General features: G+C 37.6%; 2 protein-coding genes across 2 annotated transcripts; one reads left to right on the top strand and one right to left on the bottom strand.

Moving 5' to 3' along the window:
* Positions 1 to 4245, bottom strand: LOC145765597 (uncharacterized). Its single transcript, XM_082577435.1, has one exon. It carries the CDS (start codon positions 4243 to 4245, stop codon positions 1 to 3), a length of 4245 nt encoding a protein of 1414 aa, XP_082433561.1.
* Positions 4246 to 8857: 4612 nt separating this feature from the next.
* Positions 8858 to 23904, top strand: LOC145776083 (uncharacterized). The gene is made up of 10 exons (XM_082587490.1): positions 8858 to 9241; positions 15772 to 15961; positions 16850 to 16979; positions 17464 to 17563; positions 18430 to 18512; positions 18611 to 18765; positions 19080 to 19310; positions 19645 to 19724; positions 23057 to 23188; positions 23677 to 23904. Exons 1-10 carry the CDS (start codon positions 8875 to 8877, stop codon positions 23850 to 23852), a joined length of 1644 nt encoding a protein of 547 aa, XP_082443616.1. The 5' UTR covers positions 8858 to 8874; the 3' UTR covers positions 23853 to 23904.

Genomic DNA, 23904 nt, shown 5'->3' on the forward strand with positions numbered 1-23904 from the left:
TTACATTGGTTTTGCAGGAACGATCAAGCATAACTTTTGAATTGGTCTGACAATCAAGGACTGTTTAGTTTGAACGCTAACGCTACGGACAATGCCATTTTTGTCGGGAAACGTTTGAATTACGCGACCCATGAGCCAATTGTTTCGGGGTGTGTTATCTGCGATTAAAACTATGTCCCCCACAGTCAGATTAGGAGATTTTTTGGTCCACCTTTGTTTTTGCTGGAGCAAAGGTAAGTACTCTTTTACCCACCGTGTCCAAAAGACGTCGGCCATGTATTGGACTTGTCTCCAGCGTTTTCGAGAGTAAAGCTCTTTTTTGTTTGTGAATGAGCCTGGAGGAAGGTTTATTTGCTGTTTTAGAAGAAGCAAATGGTTCGGTGTGAGAGCCTCCATGTCATTAGGATCGTCTGACGATTTTGTAAGTGGACGACTGTTAATAATGTTTTCTACTTCACACATGAAGGTAGTCAGCGTTTCATCTGTTAAAGTTTGGCCTTTACAGATAGCTGATAAGATTTTCCTAATGGATCTGATTTGTCTTTCCCACACACCTCCATGATGGGATGCACTTGGAGAGTTAAAGATCCACTTGATGCTTTTCTGTGTTAAAGCATCTTCGATTTGACTGTTGTTCCATGATTTGATGGCTTCTCTCATTTCTCGTTCACCACCAACAAAGTTTGAACCATTGTCAGATCTAATTTCTTCTACTTGCCCTCTTCTTGCGATGAATCGTCGTAGAGCGAGTATAAAAGATGAAGTGTCAAGAGAGTTTGCGATTTCAATGTGTACGGCTCTTATTACAAGGCAAGTAAAAATGGCACCGTATCTTTTATGTTCTGTTCTACCCTTTTTAATAATAAATGGGCCAAAATAGTCTACACCAACATAGGTGAATGGAGGTTTGTCTGGTGTCAATCTGTTTTTAGGAAGATCAGCCATTTTTTGTGTGCTGAGTTTTCCGCTTCTTTTGCGGCAATCAACACATTTGGATAAAACCTTGCGGACTGCTGAATTGGCTTTTATAATCCATAGATTTTCGCGCAGGGCAGACAGGACGTGTTCCCTGCCACTGTGACCAAATGTGTCGTGCATTTCTTGAATGATGAGAGGAACTATTTGGGAGCGATTTGGAAGGATAATTTGATGTTTTGCATCGTGTTTGAGAGGTGCAGCTTTGATGCGGCCACCAATTCTTAGTAAATTGTTTTCTAAGAAAGGGTCGAATTTTATTAAGCTACTGCAGTTGTTTAATGGCTTTTGTGCTTTCAGTTGGCTGATTTCGTTGGCAAAGTGTTTTGACTGAACAAAGGTAAAAATAAAGTCTTGTGCCTTTGTGAGCTCATCTGGAGACAAGCAAAGATTGTGTGCTGGGGCATTTTGTTTATTTGCAAGGTTAGTGAGTCTTAAAGTCAGAAATTTATGCTTACAACGGAAAAGCCAAGCAACGATTCTTTTCAGCTTGTACCAAGAAGAATACTTACCCAAAAGATCTTCCAGAAAGTGGGATTCGCTTTGGATTGCAAAACACGTTTGCTTTGGTTGTTTAATTTCTGGGTCATTGTCCACGACTTCGAGAAATTCTGGTTGCTTAGGCCATTGAGGATTGTGGTTTCCATAGAAATTCAGGGCCGTTTTTCCATGTATTCCAGGGACATCAGTAACGTTTTCGGCGTATTGATTCATGATCATGTCATCAACAGATCTTTTATAGTCCATGTAAAAATTAGCGTCCCTTTTAAACTTTCGTTTCAAGCAATTAATTCTTTGGAGAGCTTGAGATTTGTTAAAGGGTAATTTTAGGTCCGGATTTCGAACGGGCAAGTCGATTTGGTAGTGCGAGTCTTCCAAAAGTTTGATACTAGAGTTAACAGATTTCATGAATTGAGCTTGTTGGACAGATAATTCGGGTTTACAGTTAACAATCGAGTCAACAGCGTCAAAGCACATGTCGCACATTGGATGGGTAGAAGTTTTGGTAAAGAAATTTTTAGTTTTACTTTGATCCTGTTTGCTGTTAGGACAATTCACTAGCCAGCCAATGGCCGTTTTGATGGCATAATAGCCACCTTTTGCTTGGATTACTTCTTGTGGTTGGAGAACGTACGGATTGTCATTGCCAATAAGGAGTCCTACCTCTGCGTCAACATCGGGAATCGAGATGTTTGCAAATTCTGGAAAGTGTTTAGTGTCTTCTAGGGTAGGAATATCTGTATTTGAAACAGGAATTTGAAAAGTGGAGTAAAGAGAGCTTAGAGAAATGTATTTGTTTTCGTCAAAATCTGACATTTCGACATTTGTGACCACCTTTACCTTGTTACGTTTGCCAGTGTTGTTTAGCGTGGTGGTACAAATATTAGTTTCTTGACAGTCGGCAATTTGCAACTTTTCTATCAAATCATTTGTTATGAAAGATGTTGTACTTCCACTGTCCAAAAACGCTTGTGTAGTGATAGTTTGATTACTTCCTTGCAGGCGAACCTTTACTGGGATTATGGGAAGCAGACTGCGAGAATTTGTTCGTGTGTTGACAAACCCATTGCGTATTGCTTGTGTAGGTTGATTGATATTAATTTTTTGAGTTGTGTCTTTAGGTGTGATATTTGTGGTGATTTGTGTTGCATCTGGGGGATGCAAGAGAGTAGTGTGGCGTTCAGTGCATCCTAGTTTTATGCAAGGGTCCTTCCTTTTACATTGATATGCCCAGTGACCAGCATTTAAACAGCACTTGCAGAGTTTGTTGTCGATTACAAATTTAAGCCTTTGGTCAATATTCATCATTCGAAATTGTTTGCATTGATTGAGAAAATGTTTATCTCTGCACAGATGGCATGTCCTTTCATGGTTCGACGATTTTATTTGCGTTGCAAAGGTTACGCTGCTCCTACGTTTGGAGTTGGAATCATCGAATTGTTTTTTAGTAGATTTTAGAATATCGCATGCCAAATTGGTCGTTTCTCTCGTTTTGCGCGAGACGTACCGTGAGAGATCTGAAAGGCTTATTTCTTGATTTCTTTCATGCAAAATTACGTCAACTTCGCGTAACCAGCCAGAATACCAGCCACTTGGCAAGCGTCTTATTATTTTTGTTATGGTATCCATGTTGTCCATTTTCTGTAAGTAATTCATGCCAGACAAAGTACATATGCAGGAAGTTAGTTCCGAAGAGAACTTGATTAGAGAATCCTTGTTAGAATTTTGAAGAGATGGGCCGTTTATGACGGAATCAACACATGCGCGAGCTATTTGAAATTTTTGACCGAAGGTTTGTTGTAGCAAAGCTCTTGCTTTTGTGTAACCTTCGTGGGGAAGCATGTATTGACACCCTTTTACCAAAGTGTGCGCAGAGCCTTTGGTGTATTGCAACAGATAAAAAAGTTTACGTTTAGGCTCTGTGAAATTACAATCAATTAACGTATCAAATGCGTCTAGAAAACCACAGTATTCAGCAGAATTTCCATCAAAGATTGGGGGTTCTACAGACAACAGTGGGGACGGGTTGATAGTAATATTTGGAATTTGTTTCGAGTTTACTGATTGATTATTGTTTATTTGATTTAGTACAGGGGTCTGGGCATACGACGTACTCGGCTCATGTCTCACAAACGATTTATTTGTTACTGTTTGTGAAGGATTAATTTTGTTTGAAACGACAATAGATTCGTGAATGTTAGACCTGGCTTCTACGCCACTCAACGTTAATTGGGATAACATAGGATACACAGAATTATTGTTTACATTAGTTGCTAAATTCGATTGAAATTGTCCGTTTATATCAACATTGTCTTTAGACATTTTATAGCGCTCACCAGCATCTTCTTCCGATTCTTCCGAAAGTTGGGCAATTGTCTCTTGGAGCTCTGCCTTTAGTTTAGCTTCCTGGACTTGTTGCAGGAATTTTCTTTCTTGTTCTTCACGTAGCTGACTTTGTTTTAGGACCTTTGTTTCAAATTCTGCCCTTGCTTTCGCTTGCTCTTGTTCCAACTCGCAGATCCTTTTTTGTGATTCCAATCGAGCTAATATTACCGCCTTCTTAATTTTAGCGCTCATTGTAGAGGAGCGGCTTTTGCTGGAAACTTTGCTGGTGCTGTCGCTTGGGTGCAGACTGCCATTTTCTGCTTGGTAGAGCATTTTTGATTGTGATCTTGTTGTCACCTTTGATGTTTGGGGTTCTGGATTTGTTGATTCTTCGGCATTTGATTTATCTGCCACGTCTGTCTCCTTTACAGAATTTGTTGCCATTTTCTTGAGATTCAACTTCGCTCACTGTCAACAACGACGACTTTCTTGATTTGATTGTCTAAAAACTGATTGTAACGTCCGCTTTGTCTATTTGATTGCTACGTTACAGTGACGTATTTTGTTTGTCGTTGACCTTCGCTCTATTGAACTGCCTGGTCAGTTTCTTCTGTCTAGATTGCTTCCAACAACACGACACATGAATTTGAATTGGTTTTCACGTGTTCTTTTTATGTGCGTTTTTAGACAATCTTTTAAACACAGGTAACTTTGAGATTTCTTAATTTGCGACCGTCCAGAGAAAGGCAATTTTGTAGAATGAAACAAATCGATTTACAGTACAATTTACGAATTCCCTTTCTCAAGGATTGACAATTATTGAAAAACGAATAGGTCATAATGGTTGTATAATTCAATGAAAACTGACGTTGTATCGTCGACTAATAAGTTACTGATTTAACGAAAACAGACCACAGGTGCCAAACGCAGATGCGAAAGAGGCCAAACAATATAAAAGAGAAACAAAAACAGGTGGCTTTTTTTAGTACAGTGGTCGGCAAAAGAGAAAAAATCCAAATATTAACAAACGAGTCACAAATGAACGCAGAGGGCTTAACTTAAGAAAATTGGCAGTAACAAAGAACACTTCAACAAACGGAAAACTTCACTCTGTCTATCTTGGTCACCGGCCTTGTGTCAAGAGCCTATACAAGTAGGCTATGCGAAACTACTAGGAATAATTACCTATCAAGGCTTTATCAGTCTGACTCTGAGGATAAAGATTCAATACCAAACCTAACATTTCTCTGTAATTTTACATAGGTACAATAAGGACTGAATATCGAACTGATGCAGGCTACGGTACCGGTACTGAAAAGACTGTTCATGAAAATAACACGTTTTTGCTGAAAATGCCTTGGGTCGATGCTGTCTTTGTACACGGGTAACTGTATGGGGCCTATACACAACCAGTAGGTCTACTGGTCTTATGCAGTGTAGGCTAGCCTACTTGTTTTGGCACTGTAGCCTACTGGTGTCAATACGGGCCGAGTAGGCTACATTCGTGCACTGCACCGTGCACATGATAAACGTGTTTGGCCTAATTTAGCCAAACAGTCTTTGTAGGTTATGGGTGACCACAGCCATTAGGTCTACTGGCCCAATATTGGCACTGTAGTCTAAGCTACTGGCGCCAATACCGGCTCCGTTCATTCGTGCACCTGGTTTACGTGTTGAGTTAATACAGCATTTGTCAGAGATGTACGTATACGCCGAAAATTCTACGCCGCATACTTGCGGCGTAGACTTTTTGTTTGCGCTAACGCTTACGGCCACATTTTTTTGGATATTTTGCGCTTGAGGCTACGCCGTAAAGTTTTCGCGGTTTTTTAGTGCATAGCGTCAACGCATACTTTTTAATGTATTTTTTTCTCTACAACACGCCAATACCTTCCAGCGCTGCAGTTGAAAGAATGTTTTCAATGGGCAAAGACATATTGAAACTAAAACATAGCAAAATGTCAGATGAACACTTTTAGATGCTTGTGTTTCTTCGTGAAAATTCAAAATAAAACTTGTTTGTTTCGAGTGGTTTATACCAGTGTTCTTCAACCTTTTTGTCCGTGGTACACCTTTTTTCAATTTTTAATAACTTTGTATACCTCACAAATAGCAATGTTTAATTGTGCATTGGTCGTTATCTTCACGAAAATACGTACCGTAGTCAAATTGTCAGCAAGTAATTTCAGGTGACCAACAATAAGGGCAGACAAGTTATCTTCAGTAGAAACGTCCCCAAACTCCCAGCTAGACTCTTTCATGTATTGACTTAATACAGGAAAGTCATTGAAGTTCCTCGACAAAGCAATCTTTTTCCAGAGTGCAATTTTCATCTTCAGCGCATTGATCTTGCTAGTTGACCGAAATATATCACCCCCTCTCCCTTGAAGACTGATATTCACTTGGTTCAAACGATCAAAAATCGACGCCATGTATGCCAATTTGCAATCCAGAATATGTCACGAAACTTGGAAGGTCTTGGGTCTCCGTGTTCAGTGTAAAATGCCCCTAATTGTTCGCGAAGTTCAAACACACGGGAAAGAACTTTCCCTCGCGATAGCCACCGTACCTTGGAGTGCAGAATAAGTTTTTTAGAAGAGGAGGTCATTTCATCACAAGCCCGTACTTGCGCATTAATGACGCAACACTCCCAAAGTCAAATGCGAACCACACGGCACATGCATCCAAAATGAGCGTATCTGTTTCAAAAGCACAAAGCAGGTTGGCGAGTAATAACCGCACACCAGTAGGTCCGTTTAAAAGTTTACAAATATGCCAATTGCTGTCTCTGTTGTGACTTCCACTATCACAGATCTAAGCTGTATACCCTTCGTATACCCTTCTCCAGCTGTATACCTTAGTTTTGATCTGGTATACACTTGGGTATATAGTATACCCGGTTGAAGAGCACTGGTTTATACCGTCTGAATGTTTGGCACGTAGCAAACAAAATTAGTTTACGCTAGTGTATGCGCTGACGTTGACGCCGTCAACTTTTTTTACAAGTTGCGTTGACGAATACGGCGTATGTTTTTTCGAACGTTTGCGTTTACGCTGACAGCGTCAATATTTTTTGTATGCGCGTACATCACTGGCATTTGTACGGGTGACCGTATGGTGCCCATACACAACCAGTGCTGGCCAGCTACAGCCTGACTGTGGGTTACCAGCCTCCACACAGATTACAGTGATCTACAAAAAATTTTTTGATACAGATCATGTAAATAGGTGATTTTAGCTGAATTTCGGCTGCTGAAGTCAAATCGGAAGTCAGATTTTCTCTATCACGCCAAGTTTTCAAGATTTCTGTTGGCACCACATTTAGCCATTTTTAGCGTACCGTAGCCTACAACGAAAATTCTTGCCCAGGACGGGGAACTACTTATAATGAAAGATGGGATGGACGCAGTTCGCGTCTTTCCCAGGACGGTGAACTACCTAAAGAAAGATTGGTCGAATGGATGCAGTTTCACGTATTGCCCAGGAAGGTAAACCAACTATAATTACTTCACAGTGTAGATTCAAACGGTCTGTTATAGCCTGATGCTGCGGGTTCTTTTTGGCAATATGCCAGGACGGAGAACGACTGTCATTACAATCTACAATTAATTTCACACTACTTAACTCGGATCTAATAACGGCTCGGCTTGAACAGGTCTAACGTTGATCTAAAGATTATCGTCGTCAAGTCGTCGTCGCCAGAGGAGCTTCCAGTGAAGAGAATAATCCGATATAATCCCACGGTGAATCAGTCCAGTGTAAATCCACGATAAAATGTAAATCCAATGTAATCCAGTGTAGTAATTTAGTCCAACAATTCATAACAACAAAATCACGTCGGGGTTACCAGTAGCGCTAGCGGACGTCGAATTGTCTGGAGTATCTGCCCATACCTAGCTGTAGGCTAACTGCTACAGCTTACAGCAACATCTCGAGTAGGCTACCAGCATGGTAGCGGGGAGCCGGGGATGATCTGAGAATGATACCTTGGTTTTCTGGGAGTAAGCCTATAAGTTTAATGTAAAGAAAAAAACAAACTTCCAGATCGAACACGTTGCAGCCAAATAACGTTTAACTTGATTACAAACAGAATGGGATGAACTGAATCAAAATCATGATCAAGAACATAAAACTAAACTCCAACTAGGCCTATAATTGAACTGACACCGTGACTTTCAAGAAAAGAATCCGTGGTGAACTAACTGAAAATAACGTAGGCCTACCATCTAATTGACTGAGAAAAACCATACTGATTTTTGTTTCACGCTAGACGGTTGATTTTAGGGAATCTCATTGCTCCAAGCAATACAGCATGCTGCAGAAGCACAACGCTAAAAGGACGTAAAACTACATAGCCTATATGTGTATCAAACCCTAATAAACGGTACAAGTTCTTAAGGAAGCGCCTAAATTCTAGCCAGCGTTTCAAATATTCCTAACAAACGCAGGTTTCACAACGGCAATGAGACGCAAGGGTAGGCTCCATAAGAAAAGCCGCAGGCGTTACAGTTTGGTAAGGGCATTTTGGGGCAGAAAAGTAACCCATTTAAAATGTTACGAAAAACTGGCATGTATAGCCTAATAACAAATTTTGGTAACATAAGATGTTAAATTTTTTTTCCGTAATTGGCTTTTAGCGCTTTACTACACTTACTCGTTGAAAAAACGTAATAAACAGACGTTTGAAATTAATTTCCAAAAAATTTTCAAAAATTTATGTTTTGCATTTGGTCACGCTTGACTTGGGTGTTTGTCTTCCCAGTTCCCACATGTTTTATTGTTTTGATTTTTTTGGTGGCAATGATCGGAGTTTTGTTATGCGTGGAAATAGCATAGTAGTAAACCTATAAAAAGTCTAATGACTATTTTGTTTTACATATTTGTCTGAGATAGAGGTTTTAATCGTTCTATTTACCGTTTTGAAATTAACTAGACTGCCAGTATTCCGGTATATAGGCTACACTCAAGTAGATATTGAGCACATGCTCGAGTGACCATACCCTTTATTGTCATTGTTTTTAACAATAATATAAATTTAATTTTTACAACAGTTAAGATTGTGTGTAAGTAACCATGGTTGATTCAAACAAAAGTGTTTCTATACAATTAAAAGATGAATCCAGTCTCTCGGAGAAAACACAACCTACCGGTATATGTATTGATAGTGTTATTGCTGAACACTATAATTGCAATCAACAACCAGCAATTACAAATGAAAGTCATGGTGCAAGTGACATTGACTTAAATTCTGAAAACCTCAATATTTCGCATGTTGGGAATACAGTAATACCGGTACATCAAAGCAGTGTGAATGAAGCATGTCAACCAATGGATTTTGAGAAAAGAGATACATCAGTGCCAAGCTTTATGAACCATGGTGGTGAAGATAGTATTATCACGGAAAACAAGTCATTAGACAATTTGGTGCAAAGTTCAAGTGGTAAGTTAGCCTAGTTTTATTACTTTGTCTTAATGAAAGATAGTTTTTTATGTGCAAGATAAGGAAGAATAATTGTAATATTTATGATATGTTGTTATTTCCATAGTTATTTTTTTACAGTGTGTTGACTGTGTTGTTTGTCTTCCTCTTGTATACACTGGTAGTCAGAGGTAGGCAAAAAGTAGCGCCTCTCCCGCTACCGCAGCGTTGCCAGATGCTGGAAGCTGCTTGGCACCAAAAAGTAACTAAAATTTCACCAGATTGCATTCAATTTCACCAGATATTTAAAACACCCTAAATAAAGCAATTTCGCCTAAAAATACAAATAGTTTTTGAGACATAAGACTAAAATGAAACGAATATGCAAAAGGTATGTTTTGTCACACATTGCATACACGGATTATAACTGTAGCAGTCATAATTATCAGTATAAACATCAAAAGTTCTTAACCAAAAAAGTTGTTGTTTTTACTTTAAAAGCGGAAATTTTTACTGCCAGGGTTAAAATGCTCTCCAAGATGCAATAACATCCCGATGAAAAAAATTGAAAGACTTTTGGATATCCATTAAAATGAAACAAGTGGCCACTGTGTGCATGTGTATTGTGTAGCGGCCGTAGCCTATGTAAGGTCACTGATGTTGATCTACGAAATCGGAGTGTCTAAGGAGCTGACTTTGTTCAGCCCCCATCTTATGGAGATGCCTCAACGTGGTGTAGAGGTGAACCCAGGCTGAAAATTAGGCTCATTCCTAGCAACTCCTGGGGCTAATAGACACACGTAAAAGTCCCCAACGGCAATCTCTTTTTGGCGGAAGAGGGTAGTGTCTGACGGGCCTCAATGAACAGAGCACCCGGCAACCCGTTGCAACCGGTTCCCCTGAATCTGCACGTTCCGATCTTATTGGACCGCAGTGGACATGGATCTGGCCAAGAGTGTGTGCGTAGCCCTCGCGTAGTCACGACCACCTTAAACAACCACACAAGCGAATGACCTTTGTCTCAATTTGGACCAGGACCGAACAAAGCCCAATGGCGATGATATTACGGGTAACGGGGGCAGGCTTGGTACAGCTGGAAACCTCCAGCTCGGTATCACACATTGGCGGCGGATCTATGATGATCGTCTCCCACCCTCCATACAATGTGACTTTTGCCCACATTTTTTCCATCATAAACTGGGCCTCCAAAGCCACATAGGCCTACGACATCACCATCCAAAACCAAGTTCAATTTGAAGACAAAACCAATGCTCGGACACGAGCTGGAGCCGACGAACGACGACGATGTAAGGTCACTGATGTTGATAAACTTCTAGTTTTGGGGCAAAAAACAACCTCCTTCACTAATTTTAAATATAAAACTTGCCTTTTTGGACAGTTTTTTAGTAAAAAGAATTCTCCAAAAAGAATTGTCTCGCCACTGCCTGCAACCATGCCAGTAGCAAAAGCTACACATTTGCTGGTAGGCTACAGTGCTGCTGTCAGATTCAAAAGATTGATTGAAGAGCGCAAATTGGTCAATCAATCAATCATTTTATTTTGGCAGTGGCTATTTGACCGGCGCCGGTCTTTGAATCTGAAACACTATTTGACCGTCATTACGTCATTATACAGTCACTTTTTTTCTTTTTCTCTTTCAAAGCAAAAGACGAGAAGCGCGTATATAACTTCTAATTCCACGATTTTATTCAACTCGTTACGTGGCGCGAGCGATACGTCGCAGACTCCTATACTAGAGGGCCTGAGTTCGATACTACCCGGAAGCGTTCCTTTTTTTTATTAATTTATTTTTTTAGCTACATTTTGACCCGAAGTGCACTTTTGTAGTCAATTTTTAATTTGAGTTGCATTACATTTACATACCATTACAATTTTTTAAAAGAAGCATTGTATATAACTACTTGTTGTTGAGAGCAAAAATGTAATGTTTCGTTCGGCAAATACGGTCACAACAATCAATCAAACATTTTATTTTTCGTCATTAACGCGTCCGGGACGAAAAAGATACTAACTACAAAAATCGATATAGACCTACCAGCACGTTAATGAACGGGAAAAGGTGGCAAAACCTTGAAAGGTTTAAAACGTGCCTGAATGAAAAATTATGTAGTAGGCTATAGTTAGCACGGCCCCAAACGGAAAATTACCCAGAGAAATTCTCAAATTTCAGCAAATTAAAAAAACTCTAACTTTATTACTCACATTTGAAAAGACATAAAAAATTGGGCTGTAGACAACTCAATTTAAAAATTAACTACAAAAATGCACTTCGGGTTAAAATTTAGTTAAAAAAAAATAATAGAAGAAGGAACGCTTCCGGGTAGTATCGAACTTAGTCCCTCTAGAACAGGAGCCGGCGACGTAACGCTCGCGCCACGTAACGAGTTGAATAAAACGGTCGGATTTAGAACTTATATATACGTGCTTCTCGTCTTTTGCTTTGAAAGAGAAAAAGAAAAAAAGTGACTGTATAGTGACGTCATGACCGGTCAAATAGTGTTTCAGATTCAAAGACCGGCGCCGGTCAAATAGCCACTGCCTTTTATTTTTCGTCATTAACGCGTCTGGGACGAAAAAGATACTAACTACAAAAATCGATATAAACCTACCAGCACGTTAACGAACGGGAAAAGGTGGCAAAACCTTGAAAGGTTTAAAACGTGCCTGAATGAAAAATTATGTAGTAGGCTATATATCAGTAGTTAGCACGGCCACAAAACCCAAAAAAACAAATAGCAAAAAATAAAACAAAAACAGAGAGAAGCACACATGTAGTAATAAATGACAGCCTAATGAAAAGTGTTGTGGATTGAATTTGCCAGTTCCAATATTGATGTGGATGAGCAGTCATAATAATAATAATAGGATGGAGATAATAATAGGATAATAATAATAGGAGGGTCACTCTGAACTTGCAACACACTGCCATCACGCATGCGCAAACCTTTTGCAAAACATTTTCTGCACGAGCAGAGATTTTTTGCTAAAAAGTTTAAAAAATTTTGGAAAAACTTGAGTGGGGTATCTGCTTGACTCGAAGACCCATGGTCTCTTCGCAGATTCCCGTTGCTGGGAATTCCTTTTTTATTGCTGTATTTATTGTACTATATTTACCTACAACGAAATAAATCAATCAAGCAATCAATGGGGAATATTTCACCAGATTTCACCAAAACATTGTCTGGTTCCAAGGTCAAAAAGCGTGGTACCAAAGACCACTAAATTTCACCAGAACTTTTTTATTTGGTATCCTATTTCCCCATCTGGCAACGCTGCGCTACCGCTACTTTGGAAAAAAAGTAGCGCCGCTACTGCAGACAATACTCCAATTAAAAAGTAGCGCCGCTACCGCTACTTTTACCAAAAAAGTAGCGGCGCTACAAAAGTAGCGCGCTATTGCCCACCTCTGCTGGTGGTCTAACTGCAGACAGGACACCACTGTTTCGACCTTTAGGTCTCATCAGTGCAGTAAACGTACACTAGACTTGAACGCCTTATTAGTAATTACTATATAAGTACAGTAATTCAACATGGTGATTTTTTCAATTTGTGGTATGCAAGGAATCGCATTTGGATAGGCTACTTTCACTCACCTTGCCAAAGTGCTCAAACTGCCAGAGCGGTGAGCTACGCGCAATGCAACAGCAAGGTATATAAAAACAGCAATTGCGTAGTTTGTGATTACTCTTTTATATCCAAATTGCATGCGAACAACACTGTCAAGCTGGTAGAATAATTTTGTACGATCTGCCCAATGAAACAATCCATAAAAAACATGCTGTAAATAATGTGATGACCGCAACAACATGCAAACTCTAAAGAAAGCACTTTTCATTGACCTATTTATTTTTATCCCGCTTGAAAGTCAGGATGTCATTTTTTATTTTATTTTTTATTAAAAAAAACGGAGTGTTTGTATAAATGTATTTTGAAAACCAAAAAACAAGTCAGATAGTTAGCATAAAGGGATGAAATTTACATAAGGTGTGATAACTTTGTTGATATATAAACTGTTACTTTTTTCCGTCAAATTATTTTCAGTTGTAAAATATTAAAAATTTGTGAAGTAGATGCAATTACCTCGATGGTTGCAAATACGCGTATCAACCCTATGTAAATTATGTTTTATAAATTATTATTTTGAACAGTTGAAATATCCTTAATTGATGCATATCATGACTCATGTACAACACATATTTAAAGATTGAATAAAAAAACAATGAAAACTATTAATACTACAAAAAGTGCTCAATGCCAAGCAAAAAGGCAAAGCAGAGCGAATTAAATCAAATATAGTTATTACTATCTGAAGCCTTAAAAAATTAAAGATTAAATTTAAAAAATTTTAAAAAATTATATTTTAATATTTTAATTTAATTATATTTTATTTTAAAAATTTTTTAAAAATTAAAGATTAATTGAATTAAAGATTGAATATGTTTTTCATTGTCTTACAGGCCTCAAAATTTGTACTTTTTTCCGGCAGTCAAGCATGTCCTTCCGGACTGGCCCTTTTAACGGACATTTAATATCTCAACCGGACATATTTTTTCCATGTACATTTTTTACAAAATCACACTATAAGTATTGTGTAGTCGTGTTTGTAGAAGAAGATTTTCTACAACAGAATAACTCTGCAATGGTTGATGCCTGATGGCTTAATTAACCGACCCTGAAGTGTACTGGAGCAGATTGCTTGCAAATAAATCAGTGTGTTAATGACAGTGGTGTAATATGCAATAGACACAATTGAAAACAACAATTCAGATTTCCTTATTACAAAAGCAACTACGATCACTTATTCTGTGTTTTTTATTATCGTTGTGCCAAGCGATTACTGCCGGCGCAGTGCAGAAATTCTATTTCTATCAGTATCAGCGTGAATAAGGTCGCCACATTTGCCTAAGCACGTGCGGAACCCAGCTGAGACTTGCTTCTCTGTGACGTTTCTTTTTAACAAACGATCAATGTAACGCAATAACCCTCATTGTTAAAATTAGAATACATATCCTGCCGAAAAGTTCAGACAACTTTATTGCAAGGTGTTGAAATGATGTAAAAATAGCTACTTTTGCCATCAGCTCGTTAACCACACCACTCTAATGTGATCTTCAAAGCAATTGCCTGTACTATTATTGTTTCAGCTTCGTATTTGTTCGCAATAAACAAACAATTGTAACAATTCAAATTAAAAATATACTTTTGCTGCATTAGCTCTATTTTTGTCAAGAATTTTGTGGCGGTCATTTGTGACCGACCAATGAGTTGGCTTCGGCAGACATTTGAGGTCATTCCGGACTCCGGAGGTCATGATCACCGGATATTTCGAGGCCTGGTCTTAGCATAACTTGATATTGTATAAATGTCACTTGCTAACTTTGACACATTAACATACTTACATACAAATTATATTTTTTTATCATTAAGCTTAGTAGGCCTATATAGAATAGGGGAACAGGACATCCTGTCTCGGCCGACCTATGGACAGACAACTGACCCCAGCCTGCCTATTGCAAGTACATCTCACCGGCGTACTCACCGCTAGACGACTTGACACGAATTCCTTACTAATCCTATTAAAGCTTCCTTATCATAGCATGGTCATAGCTTGTTTGACTCTAACCTTGAACATCTATTGTAGAAAACAGCAACAGAGTAATCTTAAAACTTCTAACTCCAATGCCGACCGATTGCTGATGTTTTTAATATCGTACTATTGATGAGCAATATTTAATATCATTAATCAAAATATAATATAAACCGCTTCCAAATCTTAATGCTCAAATGAAGAAAAATAAAAAGTTTGTAAGGCATGGCTTACAATCGAGTAAATATTGTGTGTCATCAAACGCACACTAACATTGGTGTTGAGGAGGAGCGATCTTTCTGGCATCAGTCACTACCTGACAAAACACATGTTTATCACTGTCAGTTCTTGCTACACTTGACTGGTGAGAAACACACTTTGACTAACAACATTGGTGTTAGGTGCTCATTGCTCAGGATAGTTTTATTCATCAAATGTTTTCTTTATAACTCTTCTGTACACAAGAATTGCATGATTTAAGTTTCCGTCAACAGTTATATTCGACTTTTGACTCGCACAAATTAAACTGACATTTTTGGCATACCTCTAGCAAGGCTTTCATAATAACCTATTTTGGTAAGAACAAATTTGTGGAAAAATAAATGTAAGTAATTCGCGTCAAGTCATCTAGTAATGAGATGTACCCTATGGTGAGATGTTCTTGCTACAGGTCAGCTGTGGTCAGTTGTTGGATAACAGGTTGGCGACGACAGGATGTCGTGTACCCAACTACCCAAATAATAAATATTATATGTTGTTAAGTATATATTATCCAAAAAAGTGACAAATTTATTAATCAAACAACAACCGGGAATATACAGGAAACATGTAAGGGGTTCCCAGACTGACAAAATTTCACAAAATTAAAAAATCACAAAAAATCATGAATTGAAAAAATTCTAATCTATTTACTTTTCTTTATTGTAGTTTTTGTTTTTTACAGATGATATGGAGAAAGATAAATTTGTTTCATCTATGCGACATGCTGTTGAAACTGTAACAGACACAAGAAGTTGTAAAAAGGAAGATGATGAACATGATACAAGATGTTCTGAGGATGAAGGTGACAGTGATGAAGATGCAACAAGCAGTTCTGAAGAGGAGGATGACAGTGATGATACTTCTTCTGTAAGGTACATAGCAGGTTTTAGTTTTACTGATTCTTTTTGCTTAAATAACTTGTCAGAACTACTGTATTGAACTCAGTATAAATTTTATATATAATTACTTTGATATTTTAACTGTTCAATTGATTAATTGTGATGGTATTGGTTAGGCTACCGTACGTTGTGTCGAGTTTGATATTTTGGAAAATCGTAAAGTGTATACTGTAGTGTATAGTTTAATTACAGATGGATTCGGTTAAGCGCATACAGCTTGAACGTATCAATCATTTATTTGGATCAGACTCTGAAATCCTTAACCCAATCCTATCTAATGTTAAGTAAAACTATCAGTTAAGGGTATTTTGCGTAAAAGAAAAGGTCTGATAATAGTATCAGGATCTGCTTCTAGTTTACCTAATTCATTCATTCAATCATATAATTGTACCGAAAAGAGAATGTCTCTTTTATTTTGCATGATTGTTTGCAACGTTCAAAATCGAAATGAAGCAAAGATGAGACAGACGCATGCGATCAAAACAAAGACAACTGGCTGTAATCCCATACCCTAGTGTTATGTGCAAGACATGGCACTGCAAACATACAATTTTCGCACAGCTGGATTTCGTTAATAAAGTGAAAGAGCAGACAAAAGGAATAATCACACTTACCAGTAAATGCAATAAAGTGCTAAAAAATCGATGAACTACCTCCTCCGAACAATAAAGAAGTTTTAAATCCTTTTAATGTCATCCATGGGCGACTGACCTTCCAAGGAACGGACATCGGACAAATTATTTTGGCTTGAGGGCATAGCCGGAGGAGAGTAAAACATTTTGGGGGGCAAGCATTCTTACATTCCGTAGCATGTTGTACTGACGTATTTGAATGGTGCATTAATAAAAGTTGTTTTGTCAGCTCGACAACTACATCAGACGAGTTGGTTGAAGACAAAGAACAAATCATAATGGAAAAAACGGAGCCCGCGATCGTGGAAATGGATACACAGGAATCTCCAGCAACAAAGTTTGAAAAAGTTTTGTTGGAGGTTAAACTTTGCTTTCCTTAGCAATTTGCTTGTACATTTATGATAAGCTTTGCCATCGTTCAACGTCAGCCTCGGATGCTCATTCTTAAGTGCAATGCAGTGCACCACCTTTTTATGACTCTGAATGATACTTTGCGAAGGTTAGATTTCCACAAGTTATTTTTGTCATCGAATGGAGTGCAAAAGGTAGCTGCATATGCAAATCGAATTGAGTTATCAGTTACTCTGTTTGAGACAACTAGAGTCAACGTAGAAGATCCACTAACTTGCATATTACACTTTTTCTCATTTATCAATTGTGACACATTGTAGAAATTTATTAGCATAATATTTGTCATTGAGTTACAGTACTTTGGGAAAGTTAGCTCAACTTCCGTTATATCTAATCTGATTCGTAGAATATTACAGAAGTTTTCCAGTAGCCAATCAAACCATGTTTTGTCCACCGTAGCGTTGCATAATAAATATTGTTCTTTTATCACAGGCAGAACCCGAAATAAAGGACGTTGTTGATATCACATTGCCTAGTGATGCTAAATTAGAAGTGATTGGACAAGTCAGTGGACTGATAGATAATAGTGTGGGTACGTTCCTATCGAAGCTGTTCTCACAGTGTATTAAACGTTCAGGTGTTAGGGCGCTTGTTCGTATTTTCTAATCTAGTAGAATCTACATTCTAGTATATATTTTTTTAAATACAAAAATTATGTGCATTTTTTTTATTCTATATAAAAATTTGAATTTTAATTCATCATCATTATCCAAATTCGGTTTTGTCCCCACTAATTAATGGTATAATATACAATTATACATGTTAATTGTTAATATTAATTGCATATGCTGGTACTGTAATTTTGAAACTAAAACCTAACTTTAAATTGTTAAGTTTAAAAGTGCCATTACACTTAGTTTTGTTTCTACGTTGGGAAGAACCAGTCATTCTGATATAACACGAATTGGATACTTTACAATGTACTTAGAACTACCACATACTATTTGTGCCGTCATATTGTCATAATTTCTACCGTGAAGTTTCTTGCTTTGTGTAAATATAGTAATAAAAATTATGTTTGGTTGCTTTGCTGGAACTGTAACGTCATTTTGTTCACATAATACTGCTCTTTGTGACACAACAAAACATTTTCTTACTCCATACGAAGTCAATTTTTTTCTATGATATTAAAATTAAAAATTGTCTACAAAGTTTATCTGTATTGTTTAAATTAAGAATTACTGAATGGCATACATTGTGGAAGTACTTGTAATTTATCTCTTGATATATCTAGTATACATCGTTGCTATTGAAGAGGACGACTCATGACACGCAGTCATGAAAGGATGGCAAGCACTCGAACTACCCTGTAGAAGCGTACCACTATCCATTTGTTGTTCCGGACTAAGTAATGTTTTTTAATTTCTTGAAATAAACTTAATCGTTGTTACTTTTTAGTGGTTATCAAGGGGTTGCTTAAGAAGCCAGCACTCAATCTTGACAGTATTCTATTTTTGGAAGATAGAACTGTTTTAGGACAGGTGGGCATTTTATTATTTTATGAAGAAATTTCTTGCTTAACCGTAAAATTATGCCTCTGTAACGTTAAATCTCATTTTGGTTTATTTTATTTTTTCAGATTTATGAAACGTTTGGTCCTGTAAGTTCTCCTTTTTACGTTGTATGTTTCAAAGATGGAAGGCCTCCAGAAGAGTTAAATACTGGCCAAGATATCTACTTCGCACCTGAAATAAAAAAATTTACCAGTTATGTTTTAACTGCACAATTGGAAAGGTAATCCATGTTCTCGATCCTGCTGTTGATTAACATACTCTTTCAACTTTTCTCTTTTTAAACTGAGGAATGAGGATTGATTAAAAACTAGTCATTTTATATTTTCGAATCAGCTAAAATTGCGTGGATTAGTTATCAAAGCATTGAGTCATGTATTGTTGAGTGGATGATCAAACTTTAATTTCGTTTACATCACAACTTGATTTTGTGACATTAAGTACTTATCCACCTCATGCTTTCAATTTAGCTGTGTTGTTTTTGATTGTTGAGTGGTTTTATCAACGTTTGAGTACATCTTCTTTTTCGATTGTCAGCGTCAGAGGGTCGGATGCTTCATGGCAAAATGATAAAGAGCCACCTGAAGATGCAGTGGAATACTCTGATGACGAACAGGAAAAAGTGGCAAAGCGAAATAAGAAAATTGCCAGGCAGATGAATACTGACAAAGGAGACAATGATGCAAGTGGCACAGAGAAAGCTACACCAAAGCGTGAGAGGTCAAGCCGAGGAAGAGGTCGTGGGAACTGGACGAATAGAAGTACCAGGTGCATGCTCAGTTGATGAACTTTGCTGTCTAATCTTTTCATGGTAGTTCATTGACTTCGATCGCTGAACCCAGCTGTAAAAGTTATCATTTTACCTCACGTCAATGTATGCAGACTTTTCAAAGTTGTCGTACTCAGTCAGGTAGTATTCCGTGGCTTTAGTGAATTTTAGTTGCTTGACTTTTTACCGAATAAGACTCGGTGCAGCAATTAATAAAATATGAGATAAACCAGTAATGTAGCAATTTCCATTGTTCAACTACAAGGCTTGAATCGGAAGCAAGGTGTCGATCTTTGTGGTTATCAAGAAATGTCACTTTTGTTTCACATTTAGATATGTAAATCCTTCACAAGCAGACGACAGTCAAGTTGGTTGGATGAATGCTGTTTCGAATCCACATATGAGAAGAATGGGTAAGTTCGTATCCCAATGCTTCACTACTGCTCATCTCAAATCTCTGCTGTCGTTTTGCAAATTATAACGTTGCATGGTTTGAATTGTACGGTATATAATTGTAATGTCGTATTTTTATCTTGCAATTGCAATAACATTAACATCGTAATACACATTCTATTGTTCAAAAATAAGTATCAAAAACAGCAGCAAAAATTGCCAACTTCACATATTTTCAATAGGCAGTAAGTTATTAGTTTCGTTTGGCATTTTCACATGCGAAGCTGATTGTCTTTTAGCCAGTTTTTAAATAGATTTCCACATTGGTAAAGTATGGTAATTTTCGAATAAGTAATAGGGTGGGTCGAAATTTGGAATTTTTCTCCGATTTCATTGCTACAAACTTTTTTTCGTGCGAATAGTCATAAAACGACATTCCTGATAGTTTGAGCTTGATCGGACATCGTCTTCATTTCTAAAAGTCGCGATTTATAAAGGTAACTGAAGCGATTTTTTCGAGGCTTGAAAATGCATTGTTTTTAATAGGAAGTTGTTTTCACGAGATTTGAAAACGTTATAACTTACTTAATTCTTATTGTAAAAAGATGATTTATGCGTCAACAGATTCAATACAATTTGGAGAATCCAATACATTGTGTACTGATTCCGAAAAATGATGACGTCATCAATGACGTCATTAAACAGTAATTTGCAAATAGCGATTAAACTGATCATCCTACATGCTTCATCTCTAAGTTATTTGATAATGAATTGATGTACTTTCCAAACATAAACATCATGCTGGTACTTGATGGCGTCATATACATTATTAAATTACATTTCAGTATGATGGCTTCTGGAAAATATTGCGTGTTTGTGATAGATAATGGATCGTTATCAATTAGTTATGATTCACTTGATTTTAAATAACAATATTGCTCTTTAAAGATTTGTTCCACACTGCCTTTCCGGGTGTGCAAAATAGGCATTCTTTTTAACATATTTCAACGCAATGTCTCGAATTTTATCAGGCAAAAGTGAACAGCACTGCAATGATTTAAGGATATGTTTTGGTCCGTCTTTGCACAATGGTTCACATTTTATATTGAACCAACATGGGGCATATGGAATGACTATATGCGCAACAATTTTTCAAGTTTTCTGCAATGTCACTTGGCAATTTGTGATCATTGATGTGTAGTTTGTAGTAACGTGAAGCGAAATTTAGCCACCACGAATGATTTAACGGACTAATCTTTGCGTACATCAGTTTAGATAAAACATAGCCATTCCTAATGGCATTGGTAATCTCGTACAGATACCTTTGATCAGTCAATAGATCTTTTACTATGTGCTCCGGTAGCAAACGGTTTTCTGGCCCCATCTTCACAGGCACAAATAAAGGGTTGACTTCTTTAAATTCAACTCTACTTAGAAACTTCCCTATTGGCCCTTTAAATGGTGTGTCACCACTGGTAGGTCCATAACTGGTAGGTCCTAATGTAGCGAAGACGTGTCGACGCAAGGTTGTCGGTATTTTACCCAACCCAAAAAAAACCGGGTGTTTTTTTTTTTAAAACCCCACTTAAAAAAACCCAGAGTATCGTATTTGTCCAATTTTTATCAGAAAATTAATAAAATGAACCAAAGTACTACAAGGTACTTAAAACAAACTTCAAATTAGGACTTAAGGATGTGATTGTGAAGGAAATTTCCAAGGATAAATTGAAAACACAGTGGATATTTCTGTACACAAAAATCAAGTAATGCCACTTTGTACTACACTAAAACTCATTTATGCAAGAAAGCCTCATAGTTAAACAGCCCTAGTGCATTATTTTATTGAGTTATGCCAGCATGTACTGTGAGTGAGAGGTACTTCATTGGTAAAAGGTAGTACTTGAGGTGAAATAAGCATGAATCTACCTTTTTTGCATCTTTTTAAAAAAAAACGTTTTTTTTTTTAAAAACCCATGCGGGTTGGGCTTTTTTTAAAAAACCCAGGTTTTTCTCAACCCTGTGTCGAAGGGGTAACTCATTGGCTGCAACTGTGCAACATGCATATAAACCAACTCACACGATGACCAAGGCGTTGTTCCAGCACAGTCTCTATATTACTCTATATATAAAGACTGTGGTTCCAGTCCAGTTATCACACCTGATTTAAATCCAGTGTTTACATTCACGGAATCACACCCAACTACTTTGACACAACGCACCATATTATATTTTTTGATACAGTCCATGAGAGCATTTGCAATATCTTCAGCTGTTCCTGATATTGGACTGACAGCAGTTGAATACTGATTTCCAGGTTTCTGAACAACACTGTAGTGTTCTACGCGAACAAAAATCTTGCCACCTGTTCTTGATGTTATCTTAACAGTTTCATTTTAATAATGTAGGTGACGTCATCAATTACGTCATGAAGCACCAGCATGATGTTTATGTTTGGAAAGTACATCAACTCATTATTAAATAACTTAGAGATGAAGCATGTAGGATTATCAGTTTAATCGCTATTTGCAAATTACTGTTTAATGACGTCATCATTTTCGGGAGTCAGTACACAATGTATTGGATTCTCCAAATTATATGTATATTGTTTGTTTGTTTGTTTGTTTGTTTATTTTTTTTATCCTGCATTGCGGGAAAGCGGACTTGAGCGCTATGCATCGGTGTACGCCTTCCGACGTACACCTGACCCACGCTGCAGCCGACTGCAATGTCTGTTTCCGGTTGTCTACTCTGCTAATGACTTAAATTTGGTACTACCCATTACTCGAAATCGATCACTGGGTAGAGGCAATTATCGTAAAGTTTCCTGCCCAGAGAAACAACAGCAGTGCGGGTGGCTGGAATCGAACACGCAGGCTCTCGACTGCGAGCCCAACGCGCTAACCACTCGGCCACTGGTGCCGACAATTGAATCTGTTGACGCATAAATTATCTTTTTACAAAAGAATTAAGTAAGTTATGACGTTTTCAAATCTCGTGAAAACAACTTCCTATTAAAAACAATGCATTTTCAAGCCTCGAAAAAATCGCTTCAGTTACCTTTATAAATCGCGATTTTTAGAAATGAAGACGATGTCCGATCAAGCTCAAACTTTCAGGAATGTCGTTTTATGACTATTCGCAAGAAAAAAAGTTTGTAGCAATGAAATAGGAGAAAAAGTCCAAATTTCGACCCACCCTAATAAGTAACATAATTCATAAAAAAATAGATTTTTCTGATCTTGAAGATTTAGCCTGGCGCCAGTACGGACATTGGTTCATCAAATAGACCTTATACACTTTTTCTGCGCCGGCGGGTACCTTGATTTTATATTTCTTACGATTTACCTGGTAGGTGCCGGAGCAATGGGTTTCTTACCTCATTCTCAAGGTTACTCTTCTCCTCACATGCATGGACGTTTTCCTTATCAGTTTCCTCCATGTTTCAATCCCACATTCGGAGGACCACCTTATGCTTTCCATCCAAGTATGGTTTCGATACTTTCTATACATTCGCTTGTATAATTGCAATTTCAAAACATTTTTTGAAGAATATTTTTTACAGCCAAATGTAATAAGATCAAATTTTGTAAACGTATATATAGCAGGAAAACAGTTTTGTCAATTTTATGTTATTGTGATTTAAACTTATTGTGTATTATTAACTGAAAGCAGGGATCTCTAAAAGATTTTGTTCAGAGATCCCTGACTGAAAGTTGCAAATCTGATGAAAAGCGAGGCGCATGTCGCTAACCCAAAATGTAGATACAGTACCGGTACTAAACTCATGCTCAGCAAATTTCGAAATCTAAACTGTTTTCATCTTTAGTCACTTCTTTTTAAATAAATAATCCTGTTCCTACATTTACTTTATTCGCTTGATTTGTAGTGACTACTGTATATTAAAAGTTGCACATCTGATAAAAAGAAAGCTGTATAGTAAGACTGGAAACTAATCTTATCTTTGTTTTCAAGTGATGATGGCCACCCCTCCACCGCCCCCTCCTCCTCCTTGCAACGGAGCATCTTATCAGTCTGAATGTCAACCTCCGCCGCCGCCTCCAAACGTCATGTATTATACTCATCCTCCTTCATTGCCAACAGCAGCCAACTCGCCGACAGCACGTCCCGACGCGCCGTTTTCTTCGTGACCACCGAATGTCAATTTCAATATATTCGAATCACTGACAATTTGTTCTAGCC

Source organism: Aplidium turbinatum, chromosome 1 (assembly GCF_918807975.1).
Source record: "Aplidium turbinatum chromosome 1, kaAplTurb1.1, whole genome shotgun sequence".
NCBI lineage: Eukaryota > Metazoa > Chordata > Ascidiacea > Aplousobranchia > Polyclinidae > Aplidium > Aplidium turbinatum.